This window comes from Candoia aspera, chromosome 3 (assembly GCF_035149785.1).
Source record: "Candoia aspera isolate rCanAsp1 chromosome 3, rCanAsp1.hap2, whole genome shotgun sequence".
Taxonomy (NCBI): domain Eukaryota; kingdom Metazoa; phylum Chordata; class Lepidosauria; order Squamata; family Boidae; genus Candoia; species Candoia aspera.
Window position 1 is genome coordinate 79,525,005 of NC_086155.1, and position 13,751 is coordinate 79,538,755.

General features: G+C 36.9%; 1 protein-coding gene across 2 annotated transcripts in view; it reads left to right on the plus strand.

The window, feature by feature from the left end:
- Positions 1-13,751, plus strand: part of PRKACB (protein kinase cAMP-activated catalytic subunit beta) — an 83,459-nt gene that overhangs the window by 53,401 nt on the left and 16,307 nt on the right. For both annotated transcript variants that reach the window (XM_063298187.1, XM_063298186.1), the window contains exons 2-3: positions 7,755-7,816; positions 11,062-11,190. In XM_063298187.1, the coding sequence (XP_063154257.1) occupies positions 7,755-7,816; positions 11,062-11,190 (191 nt within the window). The remainder of the gene's footprint in view (positions 1-7,754; positions 7,817-11,061; positions 11,191-13,751) is intronic.

A 13,751-nucleotide genomic window follows, 5' to 3' on the forward strand; every position in this document is an offset into this window, starting at 1 on the left:
CTGAGAGGGAGTGACTGGCCCAAGGTCACGTAGCCCGCTTCCATGCCTAAGGCGGGACTAGAACTCTCAGTCTCCTGGTTTCTAGCATGGTACCTTAACAACTAGACCAAACTGGTCTATTTTATATAAGTCTAATATTGCTAAAATTGCTTTAGATTCTATAACTGAAGAATATAATGTATGGCTGAAATAACATGACACTAACTCAGGAATTTTAATACTAAAACCACAAGAACCCACCTTTTCAACTGTTGTCCAAAATTTCATAAATACTTTATATGATAATCATAAAATGAGATGTAGACATTTGCTTTGATATTTACCCCAAACATTTGAAAGGGAGAAGAGCTGTCACCAATAATAGTGTGATATGCACTTGAAGTTATTTCTTTACATTTCCATTGTGTTTGATACAAACTACTGTATTCTGTTGAGATGCATGGCAAAACAAGTGATTTATTCAGATGAAACAACTTGATTTCATAAGCAAACTGCATAACCTTTCCTGCAGTGCTCCACCACCATTGCCTATCTTCATTTCTGCACAAAGCAAAGAAAGGTTGTATTTTTTACTAAACTATCTTTTCTTCTTACATATTAAATGGGGGTAAATTAATTTTATTCTGGTGATTTAGATGTATTTGCATCGCACCCAGGCCAATAACTTTATTTGCATTATTTTATTTACACATGTGCATATGGTAAATTGAGTTAAATAAATAAAGCATTGGAAGAGGAAATAGTAGTTTTGAAATCATCTGCTTAACTGTTTCAGCTAAGAGTACGGCATCATTTAATCACACAGAAATAGAAGACTGTATTTTTAGCAATTGCCTATATTAGTTTCCCTAGTATTCATGTATCATATGTTGAACCTCTCTTTTTACACATTCCAGTATACATCTTGTGATGGCATGTAGGGGTGATATTTTGAGACAGAGTGCAGCATAAGGGGGTGTGTGTGGGATGATCATGACCGCATATTACTTGAATGTTGTTTTAATTCCACCCACCCACTTGCACTGCTGAAAGGCAAGCTACTTTTCCATTTCAAAATATGAGTTGCCTGATCAGATATATGTGTAATTTTTGTGAATTCTGCACAGAATGTGAAGTTCTCTCCCACGCTCCCATGTTGCTTGGCAGCCATTTCATCTAGCATTTATTCCTACTTATGCAGTGGGCAAAGGGGTAATGTTAAGTCTATCCAGTCAGCACAGCCATTCGGTGAATGTCACTTTGTTTTCTTCTGAGATTTTTGTACAAGTAAATTTTGATATTAGTGTACTTGAATCTAATTGTTCAGATTCCTTATAAAGCTATTCTGGGATAATTTCTGTAGCAGTTCTTAGCATATAATATTGTACAGTTGCTGTCTGCACTTGATATAAAAATTGTTTATCTTTTTACAGAAGTTCTTTTGTTGTTGCCTAATCCAATCTGGCAACATATGGGAGGGTTGGTGTATTTTGATATCTATTCCTAGGAAAGAAAGGAATGGAGTAAGGAACATGATGAGAATTAATCTAATTTTTGTATATTATATGTGGAAGATGTGTAAATCCTTTTTCTCTTTCTTCTTTCTCTTCTTCACATCTGTGTGGGTGAATACTCCTGCAAATCCTTGGCGAAAACTTTAGAAATCTTTGGTATGGTCATTTTTTTCATTAGACCCCAGAGTCATTGACTATATTACAAAATTATTAAATGGGGAAATTACAGTTACCCTAATTTTTAGAACAATATTACAAAGTTTATAGTAAATTTTGGGAAAAAACATCACTGAATGTGCACTTCAGATAGAAAATTAATTGTGGAATTATCTTTACACTTGTGGATTTTACATAATCACCTTTTTAAATAAGCCAATACCAACTAATAAAATGACTCAGCTCTCTTCTGATTTTGGTTGAAGCACTTCAATAATTTGATGTTAGATTAGGTAGTTCCTAAATTCCTAACTTCAGTGAGTTAATTTTTTCCTTTCTACTCTGTTCAAATTAAGATACAAAAACTTAAAATGAAATCTAAAAATAATAGGCACAAATAAAAGAAACAAAACAAGCATAATTCAAAACTAGCAAAGACACACCTAAAACGTCATCTGTATTAAAATCATTGATTCTTACTGAGTTTATTTCTGTGTTGTTGCAAACTTAAAATCTTTTTTCAAAGGATTTAACTTACATACTTGAAAATTTCCATCTTAGATAATAGACCCATCACTGTAAAAAATTATTTAGGCCAGGAATCTGAAAACTGCACAACTCATTTAGTAAGCAGTGACAACACAGTAGATTGCCTTTCCTTTGCTGCTATTTCTCAAGAAAAACATTCAGTTTGCTGTGCAGGTTATGACACAACACAGATGTGTATAATGTTCAAAAGGAACATTGTTCCTGTTCAGTTTTTTAAATCTCACTGAACCAGACTGCTATTGACTAGATCAGTGTTTTTCAACCTTAGCAACTTTAAGACAAGTGGACTTTAACTCCCAGAATTCCAGCTGGGGAATTCTGGGAGTTGAAGGCCACACATCTTTAATTTGCTGAGGTTCAGAAATACTGGGCTAGATAGGTGAAAGTCATTCCTATGGTCTCAAGTTGATTCTCCCTTTTCATGTATGTACAGTAAATCAGCTATTTATAGGATCAAATAACACAAATAGTCTTAACACAGACTATTTAGCCTGTCCTTGTGGGAAGAGAAAGCAAGGACTTCTATTACTTTAAAGTAAATACTTGTATTAAGTAATGTTTAAAAACATTGGGAATACATACCTTTGAGAACTTGTTCCATAGAACAGCAAGTAAGATGGTGGTGAATTAAATATTTACCAATATAAATCAGTCCATGATCTTTGTGCAGAAGACATACAGATTTTGTGCCTGTGCACCATCATCAGAAACTACTAAAGCTGAGATTTTTGGCAAGTGTAGAGGTACAGTTCCTTCTTTTAATTCAATTCCTTTTTGACTGAGGCAGCTACTTTATTATCAGTCTTCCAACTGATTGATCTGAGCTACGGTTCTTAGTTTTCTTCTCAATGTTCTTCTCTCCCCCGTCTCTGTTTTTTTCTTTCCTTAATAACAAAAATCTATATATTTTTTCTTCATTTCTTAAAAAAGGTTGGTTGTAACAGCATTGCTGTTACATATTATTCTAACTCATACTCCATTGCATGTTTCACTAATCTCTAGACTACCTCATAGAGGATCTTTGTTCTCGATGATAGCTTTGCTCTGCAGATTCAGAAAATAACATCAAAGGAAGAAATCAGAAATCTCTACCTCTCTGTCACAAGAGAGTCTGTCACCATTTTCATAATAAGCCTTATGATTACTTACAGATGATTCAACCAGTGGCCCATCTTAACCCATTTTTGTGTGACTACTCGTGTCATAGCAGTACAGGAAAACAATGGAGTATCATTCCCAGGTCTCCAGATTTTCATCAAGACATGGGATTGCTATCCCTTTGATTGGAGAATGGAAAGAAACATCGTATTTTCTCCTTATTATGATGCCTGCCTTCACTATAAAGAGATCACATCCATTGAAACAGGCAAAGCAGAAGTTAGTTTTCACAGCGCTCCCATTTTGTCTGAGCAAGCCTATTCAGCTTTAAACAAATTTTGTGAACCCTTCCACTCTACATCGTTTATAGCCCCTGTGGGGTTGCAAACTAAAGCTTAAGAACTGCCGGTAAAGGTGTATCTCAAGTAACCTGGCTGGCCCATTTAGGCCAGTTAGCTTTTAGAGTGCATTGACCTCTTCCCAAAAGGTCAGCTCAGCTAAGGTACTGGAACTTCTAGTGGTATTCATTCATTACATTGCTACCCCAACTTTCCATTAATACAATATTTGAAGTGGCTTATGGCAGTTAAAAGTACAAATGCAAGAATAAAAAAGTATAGTTAAAGCAAAATCATAGTCCGTTTATTAAATCCCAGATTAATTCAACTAACAGTTAAAAGTTTGATGCAAGAGATGATCTTTTAACATATTCCTAAATACTGGGAGAGTTAAAGCCAAACACACGCCCTTGAAGAGTACATTTCATGGCTGGAAAGAGGGGGACCCACACAGGAGAAGGCAGTCTCCCACATACCAAATAGGCAATCTTCTTTAAAGGGGGGAGGGAGAAGAGACTTTAAAAGAGCCTCTCCTGTTGATCTTAGTATTCTGGCAGTCCCTAAACCATTTAGGACTCTAAAGTCCATATCAACATCTTATATTGTGCTGGCAGTAAATTGGCAGCCAGCTCAGAACTGCTGTATGTTGCATCAGTTGGGATTTCTAAACACTTTTCAAGGACCTATGAAAAATGTACTGCAAAAGTCAAGACAGGAGATAACCAAGATATGGATAACGATTGCTGTATCTCCTGGTTCAGAAAGAGTTGCATTAAGCACACCAGCTATAGTTGCAGCTGTAGTGAAGACCAGATTTGCCCCTTCCATTGTCTGTAAATCCAGTAACAATTGGGTGTCAGAAATTACTTCCAAACTGCACACTTGCTCTTTCTGGAGAACATAACTCACCTGTGATAGGCTTCACCTCAGTCCCTGAGTCTAGCTTTCTCTTTACCAACAGCACCTTCATCCTGTCTATATTTAAATTTTAGTTTGTTCTCCCTTGTGCAGATTAAGCAGTGTTCAAGGATGCTGATATTCTCCATGGAATCAGATAGCAAAAAGCAATCGAGCTGGATGTCATCAGCATACTGATGGCACTTTATTCGAAAAGTCCAAATGACCATACCCATCAGTTTTATGTAGGCATTGAATGGCATAAGAGTGCCTCTAATGATACAGAAAGTGACCAGGGAACTCCCTTCATCTGTTTTCCTGCATAGATCATCTACCAAGAAAACCAATGTAGTTTCAGTACCATGTCTTGGACAACTCCCCAGTTAAATGGATCCAGAAAATCAGTTTCATTCAGATGCATCTTGAGCTATAAGGCCACTCTCTGCTCTGTCATTTTACCAGAAATGGAAAATTAGAGATATTTGCAAAAATCTGGGTCCAGGGAGGCCCTTTTCAATATGGGTTGTATGACTTCCTCCTTTTAAGCAAATAGGAGTGCATCCCTGACTCAAGGAGACGTTAATCACCTTTTCTTATTATGGGGCCAATCAGCCAGGAGAGGCAAGGGCATAATAAACAGGTTGTGGCCCTCTCCTTTCCATATACACTCTGTCCACATTTTCAGGATGTACAAGCTGAAAAGAAAGCATATGAACAGACAAGCTGTTTCACAGTTTACCTCCCTATGACTTAACACAACACTGGAGTCCAAATCAAGATAAATCAAATTTAATCAATCTTGTTTACAGAGAAAAAAATAGAATTTACTATCAGTGAACCTCTGATTGTTCTGACTTTTCTATCCAGCATCTTGATGGAGGAGTAGATGCCTTTTAGTACAGAAAAGTGTAATGGCTCTTTTCTGTGCAGATACAATGGAGGCAGAGATATAGGTTCTCTTTGCTATATCCATTCCCATGGAAGAGGATCACAAATGGGTTTAAGACTGATTCATTCCAAGACTATTTCATCACTTTCATTTGCATTCCTGCCCACTTCATTACTTTTAAGTTCCCTGCTGAACCAGTCCACCAGTCGAATTTTGCTAGAAAAAGAGGGTATTTAGAAGTGATAAGTGAGCTATCTGGGCCATATCTGTGTTCCACTGTCATCATTTGTACCGATATTACAGGACATAGTAATGCTAATGGATTTGAACAATTCAATCCCAGTATATTACCACAGATGAGGGATGAAATTACAGTTCCTTCTCCACTTGAACTCTGAAACTTTGGAATGGAGCAGAAAATGCTAAATAACTTTGATAGTAATCCATCTTGCAGGATCAGCAGTAATTTGGCAGACATGCTAAGCCCTGACATCAGGAGCACTCAGATACAGGTGTTCCACTGAAAGATAACACTTTTCTTATTCAAATGCTGACAACTCTAGCATAGACCTATTCATATACTCCCATAAAATACACAGAGCAACTACCTCAACACAGTATGCCCACATGGAGGGGCACAGAGTGTTTTCCTGTCCTTTAAATGAAGAAATTCCTAAAGGGCTCATCTGACCTTATCTTCCAGATAAAGCTCCAGAGTAGAGCTTCCTAGCTGTTTTTCCAAACAGCATGTAAAATAGTTCATACCCAGTAGCCCTCATTGACTTCTGTTTGATCCATTTGCTTTCTGTCAAGGTTGCATTATTTTGTGTTGATCCTCCTTCTCCCTTTATACCCATAATGCTATTTCACAAAAATAATGCTATTTCACAAAAATCAGTTCCTTAGTTCTGCTTATTCTTCTCCCCTTGTTATCTGCACAATTGTAATGTTCTTGGATTTTCATACTGAACACAAATTGTTATTTAACCAACTATTTATATGTTACACAGACCCCAAAAAGGATATGGCTAACTAACTATAGGTTTTGCTAACTGAGTCAAAGAGACCATTATCTTAAGCTACCAGCTGGCAAAGCTCAATATTCTACCAACTTTTTGAAGACATTCCATGAGAATAGTACATCAGTAGTACTGTTCCAGAGAGTGATTCTGCTTGGCCTCTGTAAAGCAGCCACTTAGTTGCATACGTTTAAATGGATGCAGGCGGTGTGATGCACAGAGATCACAATGAAGAATAGGATACTTGGTTGTAAGTCTGGTTCTTCATGATCACCTGTGCATTCACGTAACCCACATATCTCTCCTTCTCCATGTGCTTATTCCAGTAGGTGGTCTGGCTCCAGGATTGCTGTGTCTCTTGGAGAAGTAGAGCCACATATCTAAGCATTAACAAAGGGCTAAGAATTAACAAAGAGTTTTGATTAGAGCATCAGCACAAACTGCAAAATCCACATGAGTAAATGCAGGGATGAGCACTCAGAACCACAGATACAAGTATGCAGCTTATTCTTCCAAATAGAATAATGGAATAATGTTCCATTTCATTGAAAATTTTATTAAAGATTATTTACCTCACCAACATTTTACCACAGTTTGTCTGCTTCCTACAAAAGTTAAAATGGAGTTGTCCCTATCCCTCCCACCCATTCTGATTAGCCCAGATCAGAAGAATCCATTGAGTGCTTTGCCTGGAGATGGCAAGTACTATATACTTAGAAATGCAAAATAGCCTATCTTAGTTTGGCTAATAATATTTAAATGCTTTAAAAAAAATAAAGAAGTCATACTGAATTACCAGATATCTGTGCACATTTTATACAGCCATGATCTTTCTTGAAATGCAAAATTGGTAGTTCAAGGTAGTCTCTGACTGTGGGCATCTCTAATGTACAGTTTTGTAACCTCCTAGTTTGCCTTTGCTTGCAATACTGTGATGCTGTGCACTTTACTCTTCAGCTTGCAAACAGCCATTAAGTGAAAGTGATGCACCGTAGCAAGAATTGCTTACGTTTGAAATTCCAACAGATTTTTAAAAAAACAAATTGCCTCATCTAGGAGGGTTCTGTATCACATTCAATTATGCTTGTGTGTTACGGTGGTGTGGCCTGTTAGATTTAAATTAGTTTAAGCAAATTGTGTTAAAATATATACTGCAATTCATAAGTTTTAGAGAGCTGTTAGAACTACTGTAGAAACCTTGCTTTTATTTTGTGGATTTTTCAGCATTTTTTAAAAGAGCTTTAAATAATTTCAAAGAGGTCTATTACTATAGTGAATTGAACCAAACGGTTTTGTTTTTGTTTTTTGATTTCAGTGAAAGAATTTCTAGCCAAAGCCAAAGAAGATTTTTTAAGAAAATGGGAAAGTCCTGCTCAGGTAAAAAAAAAAAACAATTTAAATGTCACCCATCGATTATTCTAACCCATGGTATTCAGGAATAGAGAATATCTGTTTCATGTGATTAATCTACCACGTTATAGTAATAAACTCCAAGAAGAACACTGGATATTGTGCTAAATGATAATGGTTTTCTTCATTTCATGTATGTGTTTTATATACATATCTCTGAAGCTGATACTTAGTTTTGTTCACAATCCACGTTTGCTGTAAAACATTTGGCCAAAGAAACATTTTTGTTGATTAATTTTTGCGCACACACTTTGTATGGCAACATTTCTGTTCTATTTCTGTAGCACACAGTGTTTCAGTGTATTTGTTCCAACTTAAACCTCTTGACTTTAGTGCTTTGTTGAGACAAGCCGATATATTTCAAACTCTTTCTACAAAATATCATCCAGTAGAGAGCAGTTTGGTGTAGTGGTTAAAGCATCAGGCTAGAAAGCAGGAGACCATGAGTTCTAGTCAATCAGAGCACCTCACATCCGGTTGTGAGCAGAATCCCTGAAAGCCTGTAACAACTCATGGATGACAGCAGCCACCCTTCCTCCCCTCCTCTGGGCTCTCAGCTGGTGCAGAACCCAAAACCCGGTTAGGCACATCTTTCTTTAAAAAAAATTATATACAGCTTTTAAGAATTTTTATTATGACAGTAAAACCTAATGCGAACTAAACTTAAAGAAAGAGAAGAGAAGAGGAAGAGGAAAAAGTGCAAGGAAAAAGAGAGAAGAAAGAGAAATGTAAGAATATAATAAAGAGAGAGAAAAGAAATATGTAAAGAAGTGACTTCCAACCTTCATCACAAGTACAAACAAATTTAGTTACTCTTCATCCCCTTTAAGGTTACAAACAACTAACTCTTCATCCCATATCCCATCCCTTATCTATAGGCAAATCCATAAAACCTTTTTTCAGTACTGGTGAAGAAAGTCCGTAAAGGGTTGCCAGAAGTAACAATATATCTTGTTTTAACCTTGATCAGATAAACCAACTTTATATTCCTTCCTTTTACTTCTAACAGTCTTAATCTAATAATTCAAATATTGTCATAAGATTTTATTTCATTTCTTCTTTATCCCATCACACAGAGTTCTTCAGGTCTTTAAGAAGCCTCTTTTGTAAATCCAATAAGAAAAGAAATATCCAGGTTTATCATTTGGTTTCTTGGTTTATCATTTGTATTTCCCTTTTGATTTTTAAAATATCAACCAGCTTCTTTTGTATATCCAGTGAGACATTCTTTTCCAAGTTATTTTTCTGGCCTGTCATTTGTAAATACATTTTCGGTGCCATCTCTTACCTTATCAGATAAAATTTGTTCCACATCTGTCATTTCTTCAGTAACATCTTTTGGTCATAGTCTTTTCCTAGAGGCAGACATCAAGACTGATACTGTTGATATTGTAGCTACTAATTTCTGGCTCCATTCTTCAAAAGTCTTCTTTAGTATTTTCAATGTTATAATGTTTTGCATCATTTTATAGGTCCCAGTTAATTAACACAAAAGATAGGCTTGTGTTTTTTTTCTTCTGCCTAGAATCTTTAGTCCCCTCTAGTGTCCAGTTTTTGAAATAATAAAATTACTTATCTTTGTTATGCCTTGCAAAAACAAAAACATCTATTTCCCACGAGAAGCTGTTTGTTCTTTATAATTAACTCCAAAATCTTACTGAAAAAGTTTCTATATTTCAAATTTCTCTGGACCCTTAGTCAATTTATAACTTTCTACAATCAAAATCTTACTTAGTTTTTTGCTGTTTATTTCGAATTCTTTAAATTTTTAAACTTATGTTAAATTATTATTTCATTCAGGATTGAAGGCAAACTCACCTGGTGTTCTCAAACTTGTCATTCCAAAGGTCTCTAATAGTTTAAAAGTAGTTAATATGCACCGAGCATAGAAACTGAGGGCTGGACAGCAGGACCACTTTCAAACAGCAGGCCTGGTGTCCCCGACTGTGGCTCACCCTTGGATTCCTGCCATATATCCTTCTGCCCATCATGGTTGAGATAGTATTGCCTACCCCCTCAACTTCCCCAAGTCCACTCCACCCTTTGCATCCATTCCCAGGCTAAAGGACACATAAATAATCCCTCCCTGCACTGCACACAAATTAAACTCAGAGCCTCAGCAGCACGCCCTGGCCCATAGGGAACTCAGCCACTCTCAGTCACACCTGCTGAAGCACTCAGTCTCAGGGGAGACAAGCCCCTTCAGGGGGAAAAAAAGAGCACTCAGGTCCCACTCTCCACCCCCCAAGTCTTGCTGTGCTGTCTCATTGTGACAGTGGCTGTTCTTGGGAGGGATGAGTGAAGAATGTCAGGAGTGTATGCCAAGAGTATATATTCCCAGTAGGGTCACCCAAGGCATGACGGTCATACTGCCCAGCTAAAGCAAGCAGGCACCTATATTGGGCAGTAGCAATATAGGAAGATGCTATCTTTGTGGCCACTAGGGGTCAAAAATGATGATGGCACATAATCAGGTCCCACTCACCTCCCCCACCCGATAAATGAAGCAAATCACCCCCTAAGTTTGAATCAACCTAAAAGCCAGCATTCACGGACCTCCACACTGACCAACACAATCCAGGAGGCCCATCAGCCATGCCTCCGTAGGCCGAATGTCCAGGGGTGGGAGTGCTCCACAACCTCAGTGCTCAGAACCAAAGCAAACGTCTCTGTCTTCATTTTCACGCTTAAGATATATATTACCTAAACAGAGATAGGTAGAAACTGAGCTGGTCCATGTGTTCAATATACATAAGTATATTATTCTATGCAACTTGTCCCTGACTCTTTCTGAATGAGTAGTAAGGTTATCAGAGCTCCTGCATTTTACGAAATATGTCATCATTTAACCAATACCTTTTGGATACATGAAATAGAAACATTAACTATTTCTGATTACTTTTCCCATTTTGGAACACAAGAGCTGCTTTTTAGTTCATTGATCTATGTAGCTGAGTAGTATTGGCACTGAGAAACAGTCATTCACAATTTCATGTATGAGACTTTCTGCTCTACTCAGAAATTATAGGGATTGATCTAGGATCTTCTACAGGCATACCAGGTGTTCTGTCTCCCAAGTTCCCTCTTCTCTCTGGTAGACATACTGTAGGTGCTACCCTCTTTGATAAATAATATGTATTTAATTGAAATAATAACAATATAATAAAAATCTGTTGAACTTTGAATATTTTATCTGTCTCTTGCTAATGTAGAATACTGCTGGATTAGATGACTTCGAGAGGCTTAAAACACTTGGAACTGGATCATTTGGCAGAGTCATGCTGGTGAAACACAAATCTACAGAACAGTATTATGCCATGAAGATACTGGATAAACAAAAAGTTGGTACTTTTATAACAATGTACTCAGTTCAGTATTCACCAATATTTATGTACAGTTCCCTGCAAAGCTGTGATTCAGGTGGGGTACAAACTTCATTGTTTCCAATTTGTTCACATGCCCCTTGAATGCTATTTTCTGCACTAGTTCAGCTAGCTTGCTTTGTGGTGGAAGAATGGTGCACCAACAGCTCTAGAGATATATAAAACACCTGCTGAGTGTTCTCCATTGATTCTGTTTTACAGAGAGCATGGTCAAGTGCCTTGTTCATTTGTGGCTCAGATTGCTGTTTGAAAAATGACTTCTGAGAAGGGTTGACATAAATCTGAACAAGCAATAAGTACACAGTGTGAATGGAAAATAATATGGTACTTTTTATAATAAATCTTGAGGTTGTGGTTATTACCGTACACGCCTCTTGTGAACAGGCCTTACAGTTACAAGTATATGCAAAATTTTGTAGTATTGTTAAATTATGACTTAACGGAAGAAACAGTACTATTCTGCCACATTTTTTTCCTCTAAAACATGTAATAGTTATAGCCATTGAGATAGTCTTTTTCCATTTTGTAATACTTAATGCTTTTGTTTTTTTAAGTTGGTACGAGGAGTATGAAAGAGGATTTTTTTGCTTAGGTTCAATACTAACCATGATATAAATTTTAATAGGCTGCAATGTTATGGATCCTGAAAAGAGAATGAGGGAAATCCAACTGCAGATACCTTTTGTAGCCAATGTGAAAACTCAGTTTTACCCCAGTGTCTGGGGAGATATGCTAGGCAGGGATGCCAGAAGAAGCCATTGATCTGGACATTACAGTTCCTAACAATGCTCAAGCTAGCATGTTGGTTGCAGTAGAATAAAAATTTGTATTTTGGACTGAAAGGGTAGAAAGAAATCAGTGTAGAAAGGTACAAAAGAAAAGAAAATGCTTTTCCTCTTCTGGCACCAGCCCAGCACAGGCTTGAATAAGGTATTTGATCTGTCTTCGAACCCTAGTGGGAGATACCATTTTTTAAAATAACTATATCAGAAGTAATGAATATTCAGGAAAAAAAATTGTAACATTTAAGAGTAAAATCTTGGGTAATATCACATCGTTTTTAAAGGACCTGTGCTTCAACTGAATAATATTCGTGTAAGTTTACCTAGTAGTATTCTTTTTGTAACAAATGAAGAATTCTTGGTGTAAGCATTTGAAAAGAAGTGAGCCATTTGTTAACTGACTATTGTCAGATTGTGTAGCCAAAAGTGCATTTTTAGTTTGGTCTTTAGTATAATAGAGTTTAATATAGTTGGCAGCTACCAGTTTGAAGAAGAGCTGGCACATGGCAGCAACACTTCTACAAGCTGGTTTCATTATGTTAATGTATGGAAACAATGTAACCAAATGTTTGAATATTTGTAATGTTTATGTCTTCAATTGCAGCATTTAATCTTACTGTATTTTTGTATTTCAAAAATAGCTATGTTTTTAAACTTAATTTTACATTAATCCTTCTTGAAAATTAAAATTTTTAACCAGCAGTAATCAGCCACATTGATGCCAGAGTGGTGCCAGACAATGGTGTGGTTATGTCATGACAGTGGATGCAAGTACATGTCACATGATTTTCACCCTAACATAATGACATACGTGTTGTCTTGTTTAACTGGCTTTCACATTTCATATGCCACAGAATAATTTTCTCTATTTTTCAAAGGTATCCCTTTGTAATGAGAGTCAGTTTGGTGTGGTGGTTAGTGGCATCAGGCTTGAAACCGGGAGACTGTATGTTGTACTCCTGCCTTAGGCCGGAAGCCAGCTGGGTGACCTTGGGTCAGTCGCTTTCTCTCAGCCCTGGGAAGGAGGCAGTGGCAAACCTCTTCTGAAATCTTGCCAAGAAAACTGCAGGGACTTCTCCAGGCAGTTGCCAGGAGTCAACACTGACTTGAAGGCACCAAAAAAAAAAATCCCTTTGTAGTCTATGTTATAGAAATGTGGTGGAAAATAAGTGTGACAGCTTTACACTATTAACTTAAAGGTAAACTTCGGCAAAGGAGTTATTGTAAAGCTATTACAAAATCAAGATGTCATTCAGCATTCTTGGGACATAGAGCTTCCAGACACTGCTTTATCTCGTCTAGCCTGAACCAGGCCTTCCTACTCCCTCTTTCAGCTGCTGTTTGCTCATGCAAGTAGCATTAGGGTTAGGGTTATTCTTTAGGTGGGTATTTTCCAGTGATTCAGATTCTAACCAAGAACCTAGGAATTATTGTTATCATCATCATCATCATCATCATCATCATACACTCTTTCTCCTCAAAGAGACTCCCAAAATCATATTACAGTTTAACCAAGAGAGTGATGTGAAATATATCACTTTTTAAGTTTTTTGTGGGTATGGGTTTTTTTTTTTTTTTACTTTAGTTGATATGCATGAAATGAACTATCTAAACTCTCACTTCGTTGCAAGCATTCACAAACTTTCTTTGTTCAGATTACTTGTGATACTACTTTGGCAATATCATCAAAGAAGCCAAAGATGAAATAGATATGGAGAGTATATAATTCTTTTATTC